Genomic DNA, 19,247 nt, shown 5'->3' with positions numbered 1-19,247 from the left:
AAAAAATGTAAACATTGGTAGTCTTTTAAATTCAATATAAAAATGTTGGTTTAAGTGTCGCATGATTGGCTGAAAGTTGTATCAAGTAGCTCGGTGCTCTGTTGGTCATGTCTGGAGGAAATATTTGACCAACAACACATATTTTTTGGACATTTTTGTTACACAAACAATTCTTGTATTTAATTCCAATAATTAAAAAAAAAAAAGTTCTAAATATAATATATTTTAATAGCCGTTTAAAATTCAATACAAACATGTTGTTATAATTATTGGCTGAATTGTATTAAATTTAAAAAACAACATTTTTTATTTATTTTTAGAATTCGACATTAGAAATGAAATGTATAAATTTTAAAGGTATTTCTATTTTTTTTCCAATTAAATAGTAAAAAAAAAGAAAATACAAATTACTACAATCATAAAATTAATAAATAATAATTATTCAATACTTTTAAATAATGGCAGCCTTTCAAATTTAATACCAAAACATCTGTACTCTGTCGGTATTGTCTGGCGCGACTATTATACCAACATTATTTATTGAATTTAAACGGCTAAAAATTGAACAAAATTAAATTTAGAAAATACATTTTTTATAAATCAGAACGAGAATATTAAACTTTACGTGAAAATAAATCATTTTCAAAATAATGGATTTTTTTAAATTAAATTATAAAAACGAATCAACCTTCTGGATAAAAATGAATTTATAATGATGATGATAAAGTTTTATCATTTGAATAAAGTGTAATATAATGTTGAATACTGTGATGTCATTGATGTACTTTCATATATTCAACCGTGATGTGCTGTCGTCGTCCTCTGTGCTTTAGAGAACACAAAAATACTACACAACTCATGGTGTGATCGTAAAAACAAACAAATCAATTGCTCTGTTGTTTCTATTATTACTGCTGACTCCCAAGAAAAAAAAGCTCTTTTCAAACAAAGTTTTTTCCACGTATTCCGTCCAAGTAAAGTCCGTCGAAAATTTTCCCTTTGAATCCTTGCGAACAAAACGATAGAAAAGGACGCGACGGTCCTTTGAAAAAACCCTGCAGTCACCATCTGGTTGATTTGTTGTCCAAGCGTTTCACACACTGTGTCCAAGAAATATATGCATTTTGGTTTTTGTTATTATTTCTTCTTTTTTTTAAAACATGCCTTTTTTTGTCTGCAAATTAAAAAAACAAACAAAAAAAAACAAAAACAAGAAAGTTTTAAGGCTTTTTTTTTTCTTCTTCTCTCGATAAAAGGACATTTAAAGTCACACCAGATATTGTACACGGACACACACGTGGTGACACTTTTCAAACTCACACTGGAGCCCTCGCCTTCACACACACTCGCACACACACTCACACACACACACAGGGGGGTACATACAGGGGGGTCAGCCCAGGATGTCCAGGTAGACGGGCGAGGCCTTGGCCAGGCTCTGGAGCATGTTGTGGATCTCCTTGATGTTGAGCCTCATGTAGGGCTCTCTCTGCCAGCAGCCCAGCATCAGGTCGTAGACCTCCTTGGGACACGTGCGGGGTCGCTGCAGGACTCGGCCTTGTGTGATGCACTCGATCACCTGCAGGGGGCGACATACGGCACCGTTCAATCCCTGACAACGTTCGACGACACGCGTGGTTTCTCGTCCAAAAAAATACATTTTTGAAACATCTTTACTTTAGTTTTTACATATTTTTATTTTGTATATCTCCTTTCAAAACACAGACACATAATAACTGCGTGTGTCTTTACTTAACATATTTTCCAAGATATATTTTTTAGTTTTTTTTATTAACTTTTTCAAAGAGATCAAATCAGTGTCTATTTGTGTTATGTTTTTAAAGATATATGTATATATATATTTAACTTTTCAAATCTGTGTTTTTTTAATATATATTTTTTAAACTATACCATAACATCTGAGTATTTATTTATTTTATTTTTTAACATATTTAAAAATATATATATTTTTACATTTTTGGTAAAGAAAAACATATTTTTAAAGATTAATTTAAATCAGTAAATATATATAAAATATATATATTTTACTTTTTAATTATATATTAGAACCTGTGTCTGTTTTAAACATTTTAACTTAACTTTAAAGATATATTTTACATCTGCTTATTTTCTGAACACATTTTTTAAAGATATAGTTTTACATCTATTTTTTTTTTTTTTGTTTTATAAAGATATATTTGAAATATGTGTATATTTCTTTTAATTTTTTAAACTGTACTGTAACAACTGCATATTTGTCTATCAAATTTTTAAATATATATTTTATAAATTAAATATATATATATTAATACATATTTTCACGTTTTGAATATAGTTTTCAATGATATATATATTAACACATTTGTTGAAAATACCTTTGATAACATATATTTGAGTATCTGTGTATTTTGTGAATCAGATTTGATCATGTTTTATGTTTTTAAACATCTTTTATACACATTTAAACTTGTTTAAAGGCCTTAATTCAACAAAATTGAAGATCATTTCGAGGCCTGTACGAAAAAATTTATTTTAACGAACTAATAACTTGAACAATGTTATTTTAAGGTCAATAAAGGTCACTGTCATGTCAGCGGACTCGATGTTTTCAGGGTCTCACTGACCTCGTTGTTGGAGAGCTGGTACCAGGGCTGCTTGCCGTAGGTGAAGATCTCCCACAACACGACGCCGAGACTCCACACGTCACTCTCCGTGGTGAAGCGTCGGTACATGATGCTCTCGGGAGGCATCCATCGTATGGGCAGCATGGTGTGACCTCCGACCTGAGGGACCAGAAACCATCGTCACGAAGGGTTTTACTGATCATGAGTCAACGGAAGGAATTTAAACATCATTTGTGTTTTATTATAACAAATAAATGAATACAAATGCCAATATTTTCAGAGTAAAAAAAACGTTTTTTACACTTAATTTTTTGATTTAAATAATTAAAAAAACATTTTATAAATTCAATGTTATTTTTAATTTGTAGCCTTTTAAATTCAATATAAAATATTATAATAGTAAATAATGGTCTTATAGAGAAACTATGATTGGCCGAAAGTTTGATCAAGTAGCTCGATACTAGTTTATTATACCGACATAATTAATATTGAATGTAAAGTACTACGAATTAAAAAATATTGAATTTAGAAAATGTTTTTTTTTAATTATATACTGCATATACATTCAAAATGTTTTTTATTTATTATACACTGTATCTACTGCATATTTATATTCAAAATTATTTTTTTCTGTTAATCCAATTCCAGAAATAAAAAAAAAAATACATTTTCTAAATGAAATATTTATATATATTTATAATTCGTTTTAGAAATATTCAACCTGTCAACATACAAATAACATAATCCACTTATTCAACGAATTAAACCATAAAGAAATCAATTAATTTAATTATTAAAAAGTATTATTATTGATAAAATAACAACATTTAAATAAAAATAAAGTTTAAACATTTATAATCTTAAATTAAATATTTCAATGGCACTGAATTACTTTCATGCTGTTATAATACAAACAATAAAAAATGTAAATAATCAAAACCAGGCTTAAAATGTCTGTGAAATACTTAAAAAAAAATAGTTTATAATAGTTAACTAGTTAGTTAATAATAAATATGTTTTATTCAATAACATTAAGACTGTTGCAAAGTAACAGTAACTTTGAAGCAGTTTAGTTTATGGTCCATTTCTCCACCTCACGATACGTAAATCCAGACGATATTGATCGATGTTTATGTTTTATTTCTTGTTCGTCTCGTGCGTCTTGACCTCACCGTATTTATTAGTCGCAGCTATAATGTAAAAGTTTGCTTTTAACTTCCAACATTAGCAACAAAAACAAGTGTCCATTAAATCAAGCCGCGGCCCGATGTTCCCGCTAATGGACTTCATCGATCCTCGTCCTGATTTATCGCCGATATTCACAGACGTGGTCACGTGACCTCGGTGTTTACGACGCCGTTGTCAGGTCGTTGTTGAAATTTATCTGACACGTTAAAAGCTGCGCGGCTCGGCCAGCAGAGGGCGCTGTGGGATCTCAACAGAGTGGATTCAAAGCATCTTTAATGTGCTTTTTTTTTTTCTTCATTTGGCCTAAATCGTAGCGTGAAGAAAAGAGTAAAGTAATCTTCTCAGAGCTTCGCTATCGACGGCATCACTGCGACGGCATGAACCGGTTCATACAGTGAAATACAAAAGTATTAATTCAGAAATACCGACTGAAGTAGCCGCGGCTCCGCTGGCCTTCATTACCATAGTAACAGTAATTTTATGCAGATTATAGAATTTGCATTTAAATTGTATTAAGAAAGACTTTTTTATTTGAATGGCTCTACTTTAGCGCAGCTGGTTTCTTCCCCCGGCTCACGATCCTACTACTCGTCGGGTCACAAGGGTTTTTCTTACTCTGTAGTAGTCCGTGCTGTAAACATCCCTGGACATGCCGAAGTCGCCGATCTTCACCAGCAGGTTCTCGCCCACCAGGCAGTTCCTCGTGGCCAGGTCCCTGTGGACAAAGTGCTGCGACGCCAGGTACACCATCCCGGCCGCGATCTGCTGTGCGATGTGCAGCATCTGCGACTGGGTCAGCTCCACCATGAGGCTGTGCTGACCGTCCGACATCAGCACCGCGTCCGGACCGTGTGACCTGCACCGGAGTCGGTCCGTGGTTAGTATGGTTTCCAGTCAGGAGAAGCCAGAGAGAATGTGTGGATGATGACAGGCAGGTGGAGGGGAAGTGCAAATAGATAGAGAAGGAAGAGAAGAGAATGCAGGCAGGGTAGAATGAAGGGTCATTAGGTGTGACTCAGAAGGACCAGATCAGAAAATAAAAGAAAGACGGCTCATGTGAGATAAAAGTGGAGGTTATGTTTGGGGGGGTATGCGTTACATTGTAAGTGTTAGAGTTAGGGTATGGGATGAGGGTTTTGGGGTTAAGGGTTAGGGTATGGGTTTGCAAGGATTAAGGTTGGGGGAGTAAGGGTTGGAATTGGTTTAGGGTTGGGGGTGAGTTAGGGTTAGGTTAGGGTAGGAGTTGGAGTTTGGGTGGGGGGGGGGGGGGCTTAGGGTCAGAGTATGGGTATAGGGTGAGGGTTTGGGGGGTTAGGGTTAGGGTAAGGGTTTGCAAGGATTGAGATTGTCTGAGTAAGGGTTGGAGATGGTTATGGGTTGGGGGTTAGTAAGGGTTAGGTTAGAAAGGAGTTGGGGTTTGGGTAAGGGTCAGAGTATGGGTATAGGGGGAGAGTTTTGGGGGGTAAGGGTTAAGGTAAGGGTTTGCAAGGCTTAAGGTTTGGGGAGTAAGGGTTAGGGTTTGGTTTAGGGTTGGGGGTGAGTAAGGGTATGGGTATAGGGTGAGGGGTAAGGATTAGATTTAGGGTTAAGCAAGGGTTAGGGTTTGGGAGTAAGTGTTGGAGGGGAAGGGGTTAAGTTAGGGTTGGGTTATGGTTAGTGGGGAGTAAGGGGTAGGTTGGGAGTTGGGGCAGGGGTTAGAGTTGGCTTAGGGGTAGGAGTAAGGTTATGGTTATGGGAGTCAAGAGTTAGATGCAGGTTGGATTACGGTAAGGAGGGTGAGGGTTAGGGTCATAGTTAGGGTCGGGGTTAGAGTTAGTGTTAGGGTCAACTCCTGATAACTATAATGGGGATAATAATCAAACACTACAGTTTACTGGAAACTTAAAAACTCAGTATCAAAGGCAGATCATAGAGGTGCTCCATGAGGTCAGTACAAAGATGGGCGGTAGCTGGACTCTGTAAGATGTCTGGACCGAGTCACAGGCTCATGAAGTATCTTCTAGATGCGTGTTTGTTTGGCTCCTTCAAAGACTGCCGACTGTTGCAGTGCAGTATGGCCCCAGTAGTGGGAGTTGTGATGTCGTACCTGAGGAATTTGTTGAGGTCGCCGTGCTTCATGTATTCAAAGACCATGATGAGCGGGTCGCTCTCCACGCAGACGCCGTAGAAGGTGACGATGTGCTCGTGCTGCAGGTTGGTGAGCAGCTCGGCCTCCCTGTAGAAGTCGGCCCGTCCACTCTCGCTGGCCTCTTTCAGCGTCTGTGGACAGAAACCACCAGACGCTCAATAGAACTCAGCGTCTGCTCGACGGCGGCATTGATTTTCTCCTCCTGATCAGTACCTTCACGGCCACGTGGAGCTTCTCCTGGTCCGGTGTCAGGTTGTAGCACTCGGCCAGAAAGACTTTGCCGAACGCCCCCTCGCCCAACTCCCTCTTCAGCACGATGTTGTGTCTCTTGATGTGCTGGACGACTGAGGAGTCAAGAGTCGGGTCAGAACTTTTCACTCTGATGAATACATTTATGATTTTTTGATCATTTTTAAATCTTTGATAGAAAACACTTCGATGAAGCTTCATGAAACAGTGTCATTATCTTCAGAGTCCACTAGATGGTAGTGATGTGTTGAGGAAGCTTCATGAAACAGTGTCATTATCTTCAGAGTCCACTAGATGGTAGTGATGTGTTGATGAAGCTTCATGAAACAGTGTCATTATCTTCAGAGTCCACTAGATGGTAGTGATGTGTTGATGAAGCTTCATGAAACAGTGTCATTATCTTCAGAGTCTAATAGATGGTAGTGATGTGTTGATGAAGCTTCATGAAACAGTGTCATTATCTTCAGAGTCCACTAGATGGTAGTGATGTGTTGATGAAGCTTCATGAAACAGTGTCATTATCTTCAGAGTCCACTAGATGGTAGTGATGTGTCGATGAAGCTTCATGAAACAGTGTCATTATCTTCAGAGTCCACTAGATGGCGTCTCTGCACTATTTTCCTTTGTTTTGAACAACTGTTCTAATGAAACATAATTTTTAAACTGATAATGCCACCTACTGACCTCTGAACAACATGACACTTTTTCATGAAGCTTCATCAACACATCACTAGAAAATACAGTTGAGGATCAAATGAGCTTCAGCATAGGAGTACGAGTAGAAAAACACAAAAAAAATTTGAGGTGCCATGAAAACAATGAATATTAAAATATTTTGTTAAAATGTTTTAAGCATTATTATTATTTTTTTTAATATAAAATACATTGTACATCAAAACGGTTGAATTGTTTAATTTGCCGTTTTTTAAATTCAATACAAAAATGTTGGTAAAATGATAACTTTCTTTCTATTTTTAAATGAATTAAAAGACTACGAATTAATTGGAATTAAAATATCAACCTCCACAAATTCATTCATTTTCGATTTAAAAAAAGTTATTAGAATTTAAATATACAATAAAAATATGGTTTAAACTTTCAATATGTAAATGATTAAATTATTCACAATAAATATTAAATAATATTAATATTAAATTCCACCCTTGATGTTCCCGATACTTCCGCTCCAGAGGTCAAACGTGGATCATATATATCGCAGCAAAGATGGCGAGTCCTTCATGGATTTATCAGAAAAAGCTCCAGGTTACCAGATGTTCGGCGAGCGACGGTAACTCACACGTGTCGGATTTCAACATGCTGCCCGAGTTACGGAAGTACTGCGGGTTCTCGATGACGGGGATCTTTGTCATCCCGATGATCACGGCGTCTGGACCCATCTCCGAGAACGACGGGGTGTTGTTGCCGTTGGAGACGTGATGAAGAGGACTGGCCGAGTCATCGTCGTTGCTGATGACCGAGGAGGAGCCTGAGAAGACGAGGAGATCCAACACAAACAAGACGTTTGACCGGCGTCGTAACTTCCTCAAGATCAAAGATCAAATAAATCTTTTTTATTTTATTTTACCTACAATTAACATGCAAATGTTTACTCCGTTTATTTGCGATGACTGAGGACGAGAGGATACAGTGAGTCCAGCAGCTTTTACATCTGATTTTTGGACATATTTTGGTTTGAAAACAAATGAAAGCAGTTACGACTTCGTCAAGAGTCATGTGGTCTGAAAATACTACAACACCTGAGTCAAGTACTGGACAATACTACACATATATACTTGTTACTACACTATCACAACACCAGAGTCAAGTACTGGACAATACTGCACATATATACTTGTTACTACACTATCAAACACCAGAGTCAAGTACTGCACAATACTACACATATATACTTGTTACTACACTATCACAACACCAGAGTCAAGTACTGCACAATACTACACATATATACTTGTTACTATACTATCACAACACCAGATGCAAGTACTGGACAATACTACACATATATACTTGTTACTACACTATCACAACACCAGAGTCAAGTACTGGACAATACTACACATATATCCTTGTTACTACACTTTCACAACACCAGAGTCAAGTACTGGACAATACTACACATATATCCTTGTAACTACACTATCAAAACACCAGAGTCAAGTACTACATAATATTACACATACATCCTTGTTACTACACTTTCACAACACCAGAGTCAAGTACTCCACAATACTAAAAAAATATTCTTGATACTACACTATCACAACACCACAGTCAAGTACTCCACAATACTACACATATATTCTTGATACTACAATATCACTATGTATTGTATCGTTGACCCTGTATCGTGATACGTATCAACACATTCTTGTCAATACACACCACTAGTTCGGGTATTTGGTGAAGACATGTAAACAGAACTTGATAGTTTTATCTGTTGATAACAAAACGTATTTACCTTTGAGTCCAAACTTGGAGTTCCGCCCGTACTTCAGTATGATGACCATCAAAACACAGCCGGTCAAGGCCACGCCCGCAATCCCTACGACCACGTAGACCTGCAGACGACGAATCACAGGTCAATACGATCGAGGACATCGTTGTAAACGAATCTTTATCGAGTGTATTTAAGCGTTGACTTTAAGAAACATCAAAGAAGGAGGTCGAAGGTCAAATGAAGCAGGAAATAACTCACGGCGACGCTGTCGTCTATCGGCGTGAAGGGAGCGTCTGGCACTAGAGGACGACAAACACACACGTGAAACAAACAACACAATAATAATTACAATACATTCATGTTTCTTAGTCCTTTAGTACTAAAACTGACCAACGGAATATGATAAGAAACATCGTTATTGTGATATTTCACAATAAATTAAACAATACTTGAAAAAACGAAAAACTTTAATATATAGATTTATTTTTATATTTTTCTATGATGTTCAAAACATTTCACCACAACATTTTCTCAACTTATAACAGTAATTAGTCTTTTTCTAAGGTTAATAAAGTAGATTTAATTGTCCTAACATGTAAATGTCACTTTATTTTCGTGAAGCATAAATTTCCCAGAAAAATATACTTTTTTTTTTCTTAATTCTATAATTCTAATCTTATAGTTTTATAGTATTTTTATTGCGTGTTATTTCTTATCACATGTTACTAAAAAGCTTCAACAAAGATACACTTTCAAAGCCTTCTTTATTCTGTTGTAAAATGAAAATATACAACTTTAGACATGACTGTACAAACTCTTACCTGTCGTATCTTTCATCAGAAGGTGAGTCGCGCAGAATGAGAGAAAGAAAGAGAAGTTAAGTTTTTCATTTGTTCTTTTAACACTTCATACAGTAGTTATGAAAGTTTATCTGAATATTGGATCATTATTTAAGATGAAATGTTGTTGTTGTTTTGTTAGCATTTAGCATTAGCATCCTTTCTTTAACAATTGAATTATTTATATACAATAAACTGAAAGGTAGAATCTTTTTGAAAACTAAAATATTCATGTTTTTTACACATAGAGGTTTATATTCTTACATCAATTATTCAAAAATACATTTTCAAAGTTTCAAAGTCAATTTTTATATTTTATAAATGTATTTATATTATTTATTTATAGTCTTTTTAATTCAATATAAAACTATTGCTATAATAAGGTAAGGTAAGGTAAAACTTTATTGATTTATTGAAATTGTTTCACCAATAGTGTCACCAGACAATACAAAAAGGAGAAGTGAGTAACACATATTGAATTTATATAATTTATATTTGAATTCTATCTATAATTTCAATTCTTTACTTTACTTATTAATATTAATATTTATTAATTTCGAACAAAGACAACACATTCAACCTTTCAATAAAGAAGTTATCAAACTAAATGATATCTTTATATATACATATATTAACTAAATAATATCTTTATATATATATATATATTTGATTGATTTAAACATTTTAAAATAAAAAAATCTACGTTTTTACATTTGAAATGAAAACAAAAATATGTTAAGCATTTGTTTAAAACATAAACAGTTTCTTCAAAACTGATTATTTCCCCTGAAATACTGAAATACATTATATATTGTGTATATATCAGAGTCGTCCCCTGACAACCAGGGTCACACATGTCATCAGACATTGTTTTAGGGTCACTAGACAAGATCACAGACGCCTCACAACACTTCCTGGGTGTGGAGACCAACAGCCAATCAAGAGCGAGCTTTAAACGTAGGATAATAAGATCTGAAAATTACATCAAGGCTGGAAATGAGCTGCTGGTTCAGGTCAGACTAACAGGTCAGAGGTTTCCGGTTCAATTCCAGCGACAGGGATGAGTCTGTGCAGAGAGCAACACACTTGACCCTTGTGTGGCCTCTGGGTCAGGGTGACCCCACGGTGAAAACAAATATGTTTGAATATTCACAATGATTACATTCATAAAATTAATGATTTGAGATCTAATTATATTCTCGGCTAATAATGTAATAACGTTGTGTTTTCGAAGGCGAAGCTAACGTGCTAATGGCTAATTAAATAAATTGATAATTTCCCAGATTGCGAACTGATGAACATATACTGTAGTCGTCGCTAAACTTTACGGTAAATTCCCTCAAACGAGGTTCAGAAGGACGAAATAAACTTTCAAAATAAGAGCATTAGAGCAAGTGTCTGCCTTCATTATTTGTTTGTTTATCTTTTTTAAATCATTCATTAGTTTATAATTTGTTTAAAACAAATGCTCCTCCCATGATGTAACACTAATAGACTCAGGGACCCATTCATTCTTTGCGCTATTAGATTGTTTAATTTAAAATTTTTGGAGGAGCAAAGTGAAAAGATGATTCTATTCTATATTAATCTTTGAATTCTTTTTCCTTTCTTTGCTTTATTTCCTTTGATCCTCGTCCTTTACACTTGCACTTTGTCACCCCTTGCACTTTGTTCTTTTGTTTGCACCTTGTTTTTATGAAAGATGCTAATCTAATCTAACGTAATTAAGATTGTCAACAACAAATAGGTTAATAAATAATTGAAAATGTTTTGAACAATAGAATAATAAACCACTGCGACAGACTAACGTCCTGTCCAGGGTGTCCCCTGCCTCTTGCCCTATGATACTGGGACAGGCTCCAGTCTCCCCGCGACCCAGACCCCGGGATAAAGCGACAGAAAATGAATGAATAATAATCAAATAGTACTATTTTGAAGGTAGAATTCTGGAGGAATTGATCATTTAAATATAATATTTTAGCTGCAAACACGTGGTGTGTTCAGGTACAATCAGTAACTTGAGAATCCGGAAGGTCACGAAAATTTGTTTGTCGTACGTTCGAGGCGAATATTTAAAACCTCCGGTTTTTCCGTGGGACCTCTAGCGCCCCCTATCAGTGTGTCATGCACATGAACTCACAGAAGTAGGTGCAGTCTTCTGCTGGAACGAGAGGAGAAAGCAGAAGATCAGAAAAACAAGGTTCAGGATCTCGGGTCGACGGGTCCAGACCTGTGTGGTTGTACGGCGGGTCGATGAACTGGGCCGAGACCTTCTTCTCGTCGCGCCCGTACTCGTTCTTCACCACCAGGCGGTAGACGCCGTTGTGGATGTGCGTGGGGTTGTCCAGCGTCAGGCAGCCGTGGTACTCGCTCTCCGTGTACAGGTGGATGCGGGTGTGGATGTAGTCCTGCTCCTGCAGGGGCTTGTTCTCATGGTACCACTGCATCTCGGGCTTGGGGTTCCCGGTCACGCTGAAGGGGATGCACCAGTCGTGGTCGCGCATGGGCTCCAGCAGCTGCTGGATGGAGGGGGCGACTGACACAAGAGAAGGTCACAGGGAGGTCAAGGAGCAGCCGAGAGGAGAAGAAGAAGAAGAAGTTCTTCACAGAGACGAAGTCAAAACGTGGAGGACATGGTGTGAGATGAGAAGGTTTGGAAGTAGATCAGTGAAAAGATGGAAGTTTTCATTTAACACATCTGATTATTTTTTCAAATATTGAATAGTTATTTTTGGAATAATTTAATTCAATAATATTTATCTTTTTAATATTTTCAAGAGGACTTTCTTTTAGATAGAGTTTAATAATTCCAATAATTAATCAAATAAATGTTCTAAATTCAATATATTTCAATTTCCAACGTGTAATGCGTTTAGATAGTACCACCATTATTGAGTGAATTATAAAAAAAATATCTAATTTCGAAAAGTATTTGAAATACTTGAAATTATTCAATTTTCAACAAATCAAAATTTCTATAAAGAAAATAATTTATTAAAATACTAAGAAAGCAAATACTACGGTAACTCATGGAGTAGTACTATGGTGAATCACGGAGTAATTCTACGGCGACTCACAGAGTAATACTATGGAGCCTTTTGGAGTAATACCACGGTGACTTGTGGAGTAATACTACGAGGACTAACAGAGTAAAACTACGGAGCCTCATGGAGTAATACTAAGGTAACTCATGGAGTAATACTAAGGTAACTCATGGAGTAATACTAGCGTAATTTCATGCTACCGTGATCCACGGAGTAATAGTACCAAGACTTTCAGTGAGGTTTTGGAATAACCAATATTGAAACAGATATTATAACGCTGAGTACAACATATAATTATTATATATGTTTATATATAAATATCTAACTTTATTTGGAAAGTCATTGATTTTAAAATATTTTAAATCTAATTATTATTGAAATTCAAATAAATCAACATTTATATAAAGAAATAATTTGTTAAAGTGAATAAAAACTAAGAAAATATACTAGTAAAGAATTAAAATAAATAAAATAAAGGCATGCATCCGCACACTGATGGCAGTAGGCTGCGACGCAACGTTGAAAAAGAAGCTTCTTAAAGTGATAGTCCACCCGAAATCTTAACTTATAGAGAGGAAGCAAGAGGACGAGAGGGCGAGAGGACGAGAGGGTGAGTGGACGAGTGGACGAGAGGACGAGAGGATGAGAGGACGAGAGTGAGGACGAGAGGAAGAGAGGACGAGAGAGAGGACAAGAGGACGAGAGGATGAGAGGACGAGAGAGAGGACGAGAGAGAGGACGAGAGGACGAGAGGATGAGAGGACGAGAGAGAGGACGAGAGGATGAGAGGACATGAGAGAGGACGAGAGGAAGAGAGGAAGAGAGGACGAGAGAGAGGACGAGAGAGAGGACGAGAGAGAGGACGAGAGAGAGGACGAGAGAGAGGACGAGAGGACGAGAGGATGAGAGGACGAGAGAGAGGACGAGAGGATGAGAGGACGAGAGAGAGGACGAGAGGAAGAGAGGACGAGAGGAAGAGAGGACGAGAGAGAGGACGAGAGAGAGGACGAGAGAGAGGACGAGAGAGAGGACAAGAGGACGAGAGGATGAGAGGACGAAAGAGAGGACGAGAGGACGAGAGAGAGGACGAGAGAGAGGACAAGAGGACGAGAGGATGAGAGGACGAGAGAGAGGACGAGAGGATGAGAGGACGAGAGAGAGGACGAGAGGACGAGAGAGAGGACGAGAGGACGAGAGAGAGGACGAGAGGACGAGAGAGAGGACGAGAGGACGAGAGAGAGGACGAGAGGACGAGAGGATGAGAGGACGAGAGAGAGGACGAGAGGATGAGAGGACGAGAGAGAGGACGAGAGGACGAGAGAGAGGACGAGAGGACGAGAGGACGAGAGGACGAGAGGACGAGAGGACGAGAGGACGAGAGGATGAGAGGACGAGGGAGAGGACGAGAGGACAAGTGGACAAGAGGACAAGAGGACGAGAGGATGAGAGGACGAGAGAGAGGACGAGAGGAAGAGAGGACGAGAGGACGAGAGAGAGGACGAGAGAGAGGACGAGAGAGAGGACAAGAGGACGAGAGGATGAGAGGACGAGAGAGAGGACGAGAGGACGAGAGGATGAGAGAGGACGAGAGGAAGAGAGGACAAGAGGACGAGAGGACGAGAGGATGAGAGGACGAGAGAGAGGACGAGAGGAAGAGAGGACGAGAGGACGAGAGAGAGGACGAGAGAGAGGACGAGAGAGAGGACAAGAGGACGAGAGGATGAGAGGACGAGAGAGAGGACGAGAGGAAGAGAGGATGAGAGGACTAGAGAGAGGACAAGAGGACGAGAGGATGAGAGGACGAGAGAGAGGACGAGAGGATGAGAGGACGAAAGAGAGGACGAGTGGACGAGAGAGAGGAAGAGAGGACGAGAGGACGAGAGAGAGGACGAGAGAGAGGACGAGAGGACGAGAGAGAGGACGAGAGGACGAGAGAGAGGACAAGAGGATGAGAGGACAAGAGAGAGGACAAGAGAGAGGACGAGAGGACGAGAGGATGAGAGGACGAGAGGAAGAGAGGATGAGAGGACGAGAGAGAGGACAAGAGGACGAGAGGATGAGAGGACGAGAGAGAGGACGAGAGGATGAGAGGACGAAAGAGAGGACGAGTGGACGAGAGGACGAGAGAGAGGAAGAGAGGACGAGAGGACGAGAGAGAGGACGAGAGGACGAGAGAGAGGACGAGAGGACGATAGAGAGGACAAGAGGATGAGAGGACAAGAGAGAGGACGAGAGAGAGGACAAGAGGACGAGAGGATGAGAGGACGAGAGAGAGGACGAGAGGACGAGAGGATGAGAGAGGACGAGAGGAAGAGAGGATGAGAGAGAGGACAAGAGGACGAGAGGATGAGAGGACGAGAGAGAGGACGAGAGGATGAGAGGACGAAAGAGAGGACGAGAGGACGAGAGGATGAGAGGACGAGAGAGAGGACGAGAGGAAGAGAGGACGAGAGAGAGGACGAGAGAGAGGACGAGAGAGAGGACGAGAGAGAGGACAAGAGGATGAGAGGACAAGAGAGAGGACGAGAGAGAGGACAAGAGGATGAGAGGACAGAGGACGAGAGAGAGGATGAGAGAGAGGACAAGAGGATGAGAGGACAGAGGACGAGAGGACGAGAGAGAGGATGAGAGAGAGGACAAGAGGATGAGAGGACAGAGGACAAGAGGACGAGAGGACGAGAGGACAAGAGGACGAGAGGACGAGAGGACGAGAGGACGAGAGAGAGGACGAGAGGACAAGAGGACGAGAGGACGAGAGGACGAGAGGACGAGAGGACGAGAGGGCGAGAGGACGAGAGGACGATAGGACGAGAGGACGAGAGGACGAGAGGGCGAGAGGACGAGAGGACGAGAGGACGAGAGAGAGGATGAGAGAGAGGACGAGAGGGCGAGAGGACGAGAGGATGAGAGGACAGAGGACAAGAGGACGAGAGGACGAGAGGACGAGAGGACGAGAGGGCGAGAGGACGAGAGGACGAGAGGACGAGAGGACGAGAGAGAGGATGAGAGAGAGGACGAGAGGGCGAGAGGATGAGAGGACAGAGGACGAGAGGACGAGAGGACGAGAGGACGAGAGGACGAGAGGACGAGAGGACGAGAGGACGAGAGGACGAGAGGACGAGAGGACGAGAGGACGAGAGGACGAGAGGACGAGAGGATGAGAGGACGAGAGGGCGAGAGGATGAGAGGACGAGAGGACGAGAGGACAGAGGACGAGAGGACGAGAGGACGAGTAAACGAGTAAACGACGGGAACACGAGCGTCAGTAAAGATCGGCGGCGACGATGGAACATGAAACCAGGAACGTTGTCTTGTCAGCTTCTCTCTAAAGACTCTTCTACGTGTCAGATGGACGAGTGAGAATCTCCTTACAGAGGATGTTGAGCTGCAGCGTGGCCTCCGTCTGACCCACCATGTTCTCAGCACTGCATACGATCATCCTGCCATTATCTTCGGGAGACAGACCAGACAAGGTGAGTCTGCTCAGGCCGTCTGATGGATCAATCTGAGGAAGAACAACATCCACTCCTTGAAAGTGACTCCAGAATCCTGTCTCTCCTCCATTTTCTCATTTGTTTCTCATCAGATTTAGACAAAATCATTTTTTTTACATGAATAACATGTTCAACTACTCCTGGAAGCAGATCTTCAGAAGATTTTTTTGATCAAAATCCTTCCAAAGAGACAAAAACGTTGGGGTTTGCTTGTTTATTTTGAGGTTCTGGTTCTGAATTCCTTCATATTTTGAAAAATATATCATTTTTCACTTGTCGAAATCATATATATTTCTTAAACAACATTTATTTAGACTCGATAAATCAACATTGTATATGAGAAGTCATCTTTCTCAACAAGCCTCTCAGTCAGACCTGAATAGCTCCCACAATGCTTTGCCGCCCAGCCAACCAATCACAGCTGTCGTCATATTTTTACATCTCAACATAGATAAAGAATATAAATACAGTTTTGTAGCCGCCAATCATCTCATGTTGCATCCGGCACTGCTATCCACTCGCTAAGCTAGCGGCTCTACTATACTGTATTTCTATCATTTTCTTAATAGTTAAATAATAAACTATATATTTAAGATGAAGCTTAATGGAGTAAATCTAAAGCCAAAGAGCCCAAATAAATCATTTCACATTGTTTAATAAACCTGCCTGCAGAAGAACTTTAATTAAAAAACTTTTGTGAAAATGTTTTGGTGCTAATTGTTCGTGGGACTTTTAGAAAATTCGGGAAAATGTTCATAATCTTGGTTATAAAGTAAAGCAGTACAATCTGAATGTTGAATGGTTTAATTTACGTTTTTTTTTAAGCATTGGATTGTTTTGTTTTTTTCAATAATTAAGTTCAATTATTTCTTCATTGAAAAGTGGAATTAGTTGTTTTTGTTTTATATAAATTCATTGAAATATCGAATATTTTCTAAAATTAAACACATTTTTTCCATGTATTTTTCTTTTAACCATAAACTATTATTTTTTAAATAACTACATTTCTTCTACATTGGTTGAATTCGTTTAAATTTAATTTAATCATTTGTAGATTGAAAGGTTTAATTTTTATCAAAATATTTAATTTAACAATTCATATATTTTCAAAATGAATTAATCTTTTTGTGAATCAATGTCACCATGATTGACTGAGAGTTTGATTAAGTATCTGTGCTCTGTTGGTTATGTCTGGAGACTCTATTATACCAACATTTTATATTGAATTTATACTACAAATAAATTAATATTGAGTTTAATAAAACATGTTTTGAATTATTTAAATTATAATGTAAAAATCTAGTTGTTAAAAATTAATTAATTGAAAAATTGAATTTTAAAATTCAAAATTCAAATAGAAAAATCTGAAACTTTACCCTTTTTTTTTATTCCCTTTGTAAGATAAAGTGAAACATGTTAGTTTGAAACTAACAATAGCGTTTAACACTTAACTAATAAAATCTTGCTTCTTCTTCAACGTTCTTCTCTCATCGGTCGGTTAAAAGTCTCTCCGAGCAGCTTGAAGAACTTCTGAGATGTTATCGACTTCCCTGAAGCGTCTCTGGACTCGCACACGTATGACTTCACGTGACTAGTGTTTCACCCAAATCTCATTTCGTGCTTTTATCCGAAGCCTGGGCTCGTGCAGCTGCACAGACCCCCGGGAGGTTCCTCTAAGTACCGCGTCCACTCAATAAAACAAAGTGCAGCGGAATCAGGTGAAGCCGACTCCACCTCGAGGTTCTTCTCACCTCGAAGTGAGTGGACAGCATCTCCAGGTTCCACAGGATCTCCGGGGAAGGTGACCCCGACGCCCTGCACTCGGCCGCCACGTCGCCGCCCTCCATCTTGGTGACCAGGGTCGGACTGACCTCTACCTGAGGAGCCACTGAGAAGATGAAAGACGGAGAGGTTCTCGTTGAGGATGAGGATCCGGTTTCGCCGGCGGCTCAATATCGGATGCTAAGTGTTGCTTATTATATCAGGGGTTCACGTTACCGCAGTCGGGGGGCCTGAGGGACGCGAAGGTTCTCGCCTTCCCTCGAGCGTCCACGCACTTCAGCTCCTGACCGTCCAGATCCTCCTGGAGACGAAGCTTGATCCACATGTTCTCGCAGACGCACTCCAGAGGGTTTCCTGACAGAAGGAGTCTGGAGGAGGAAGAAGAACATGGTGGTGGTTAGATTCCATCGGGGGCCACATCGTGGACTGTGTGTGTCGTGAGGGGCCCTCAAGACAAAGTTACGTGAAAGTAGCTTCAATATGATGGAAAACTTCAAATAAAAAGAATTAAAAAGGACATTATAAAATAATAAAATCTGATTTTCTTATTTATTTTGTAAACAACTATACAAATCAAAACTTCTTTCTCTCCTTCGTTTCTTCCAGTAATAAATCCAAGCCTGCAAGTGAGGCTGAGCTGCTGTTGACCAATGAGGCGTGTGCGTTTTTGGTCATGTGACCTGGGGCCCTGAAACTGTGGTATAAATAAAGTTTTTTTGAGACTTTATTAACAGCGACGACTCACAAGCTTTTTTATGAACGATTGTCAAAATACACGACGAAGTGCGATGATTTCATTCTTACAGAAGTGTTTATAGTATTTATACAGGATTTAGAATGTAAATTACAAAATAACACAGCTTAGTAGTATTACTGCATGAGGGGTAATACTACAGTGAGTCGTGGAGTTATATTATGGAGCCTCCAGGGGTAATACTACAGTGACTCACCTAGTAATACTACAGTGTCTTGTAGAGTAATACAGTGGAGGCTCGCAGAGTAATACTACTGTGACTTGCGGAATAATACTACAGTGAGTCATGGAGTAACACTACCATGACTCACCTAGTAATACTACGTTGACAAGCAGAGTAATACTACGGAGCCTCATGGAGTAAGACTAGCGTGACTTGCAAAGTAATACTATGGAGCCTTTCACAGTAATACTGCAGTAACTCATGGAGTAAACTACGATGACTTGTGGAGAAATACTATGATGACTCACCTAGTAATACAACGGAGCCTCATGGAGTAATACTATTGAGCCTTGTGGCCTACTACTACTACTACGGTAACTCATGGAGTAATACTGAGGCGACTCACAGAGTAATACTACGGAGCCTCTTGGAGTAAAACTACGGTGACTGGGAGAGTAATACTATAGAGCCTTAGGGAGTAAAACTACAGTAACTCATGGAGAAGTACTATGGTGACTCACAGA

The 19,247-nt window shown here is 39.4% G+C and overlaps 1 protein-coding gene across 1 annotated transcript in view; it reads right to left on the bottom strand.

Moving 5' to 3' along the window:
- Positions 1-770: 770 nt before the first annotated feature.
- ntrk2b (neurotrophic tyrosine kinase, receptor, type 2b) overlaps positions 771-19,247 on the bottom strand; it is a 30,865-nt gene continuing 12,388 nt past the window's right edge. The window contains exons 5-17 of the mRNA XM_087792246.1: positions 18,023-18,174; positions 17,776-17,912; positions 15,903-16,035; positions 11,717-12,022; positions 11,627-11,644; positions 8,906-8,946; positions 8,669-8,768; positions 7,487-7,675; positions 6,154-6,284; positions 5,899-6,071; positions 4,428-4,668; positions 2,625-2,783; positions 771-1,579 (exon numbers count right to left, since the gene is read on the bottom strand). Coding sequence (XP_087648372.1) covers positions 1,394-1,579; positions 2,625-2,783; positions 4,428-4,668; positions 5,899-6,071; positions 6,154-6,284; positions 7,487-7,675; positions 8,669-8,768; positions 8,906-8,946; positions 11,627-11,644; positions 11,717-12,022; positions 15,903-16,035; positions 17,776-17,912; positions 18,023-18,174 — 1,966 coding nt within the window. The 3' untranslated portion in view covers positions 771-1,393. The remainder of the gene's footprint in view (positions 1,580-2,624; positions 2,784-4,427; positions 4,669-5,898; positions 6,072-6,153; positions 6,285-7,486; positions 7,676-8,668; positions 8,769-8,905; positions 8,947-11,626; positions 11,645-11,716; positions 12,023-15,902; positions 16,036-17,775; positions 17,913-18,022; positions 18,175-19,247) is intronic.

The sequence above is a fragment of the Callionymus lyra genome, chromosome 5 (assembly GCF_982586985.1).
Source record: "Callionymus lyra chromosome 5, fCalLyr1.hap1.1, whole genome shotgun sequence".
NCBI classification, from domain to species: domain Eukaryota; kingdom Metazoa; phylum Chordata; class Actinopteri; order Syngnathiformes; family Callionymidae; genus Callionymus; species Callionymus lyra.
Note: the sequence above shows the minus strand (reverse complement) of the source record. Positions and strands in the feature narration are given on the sequence as shown.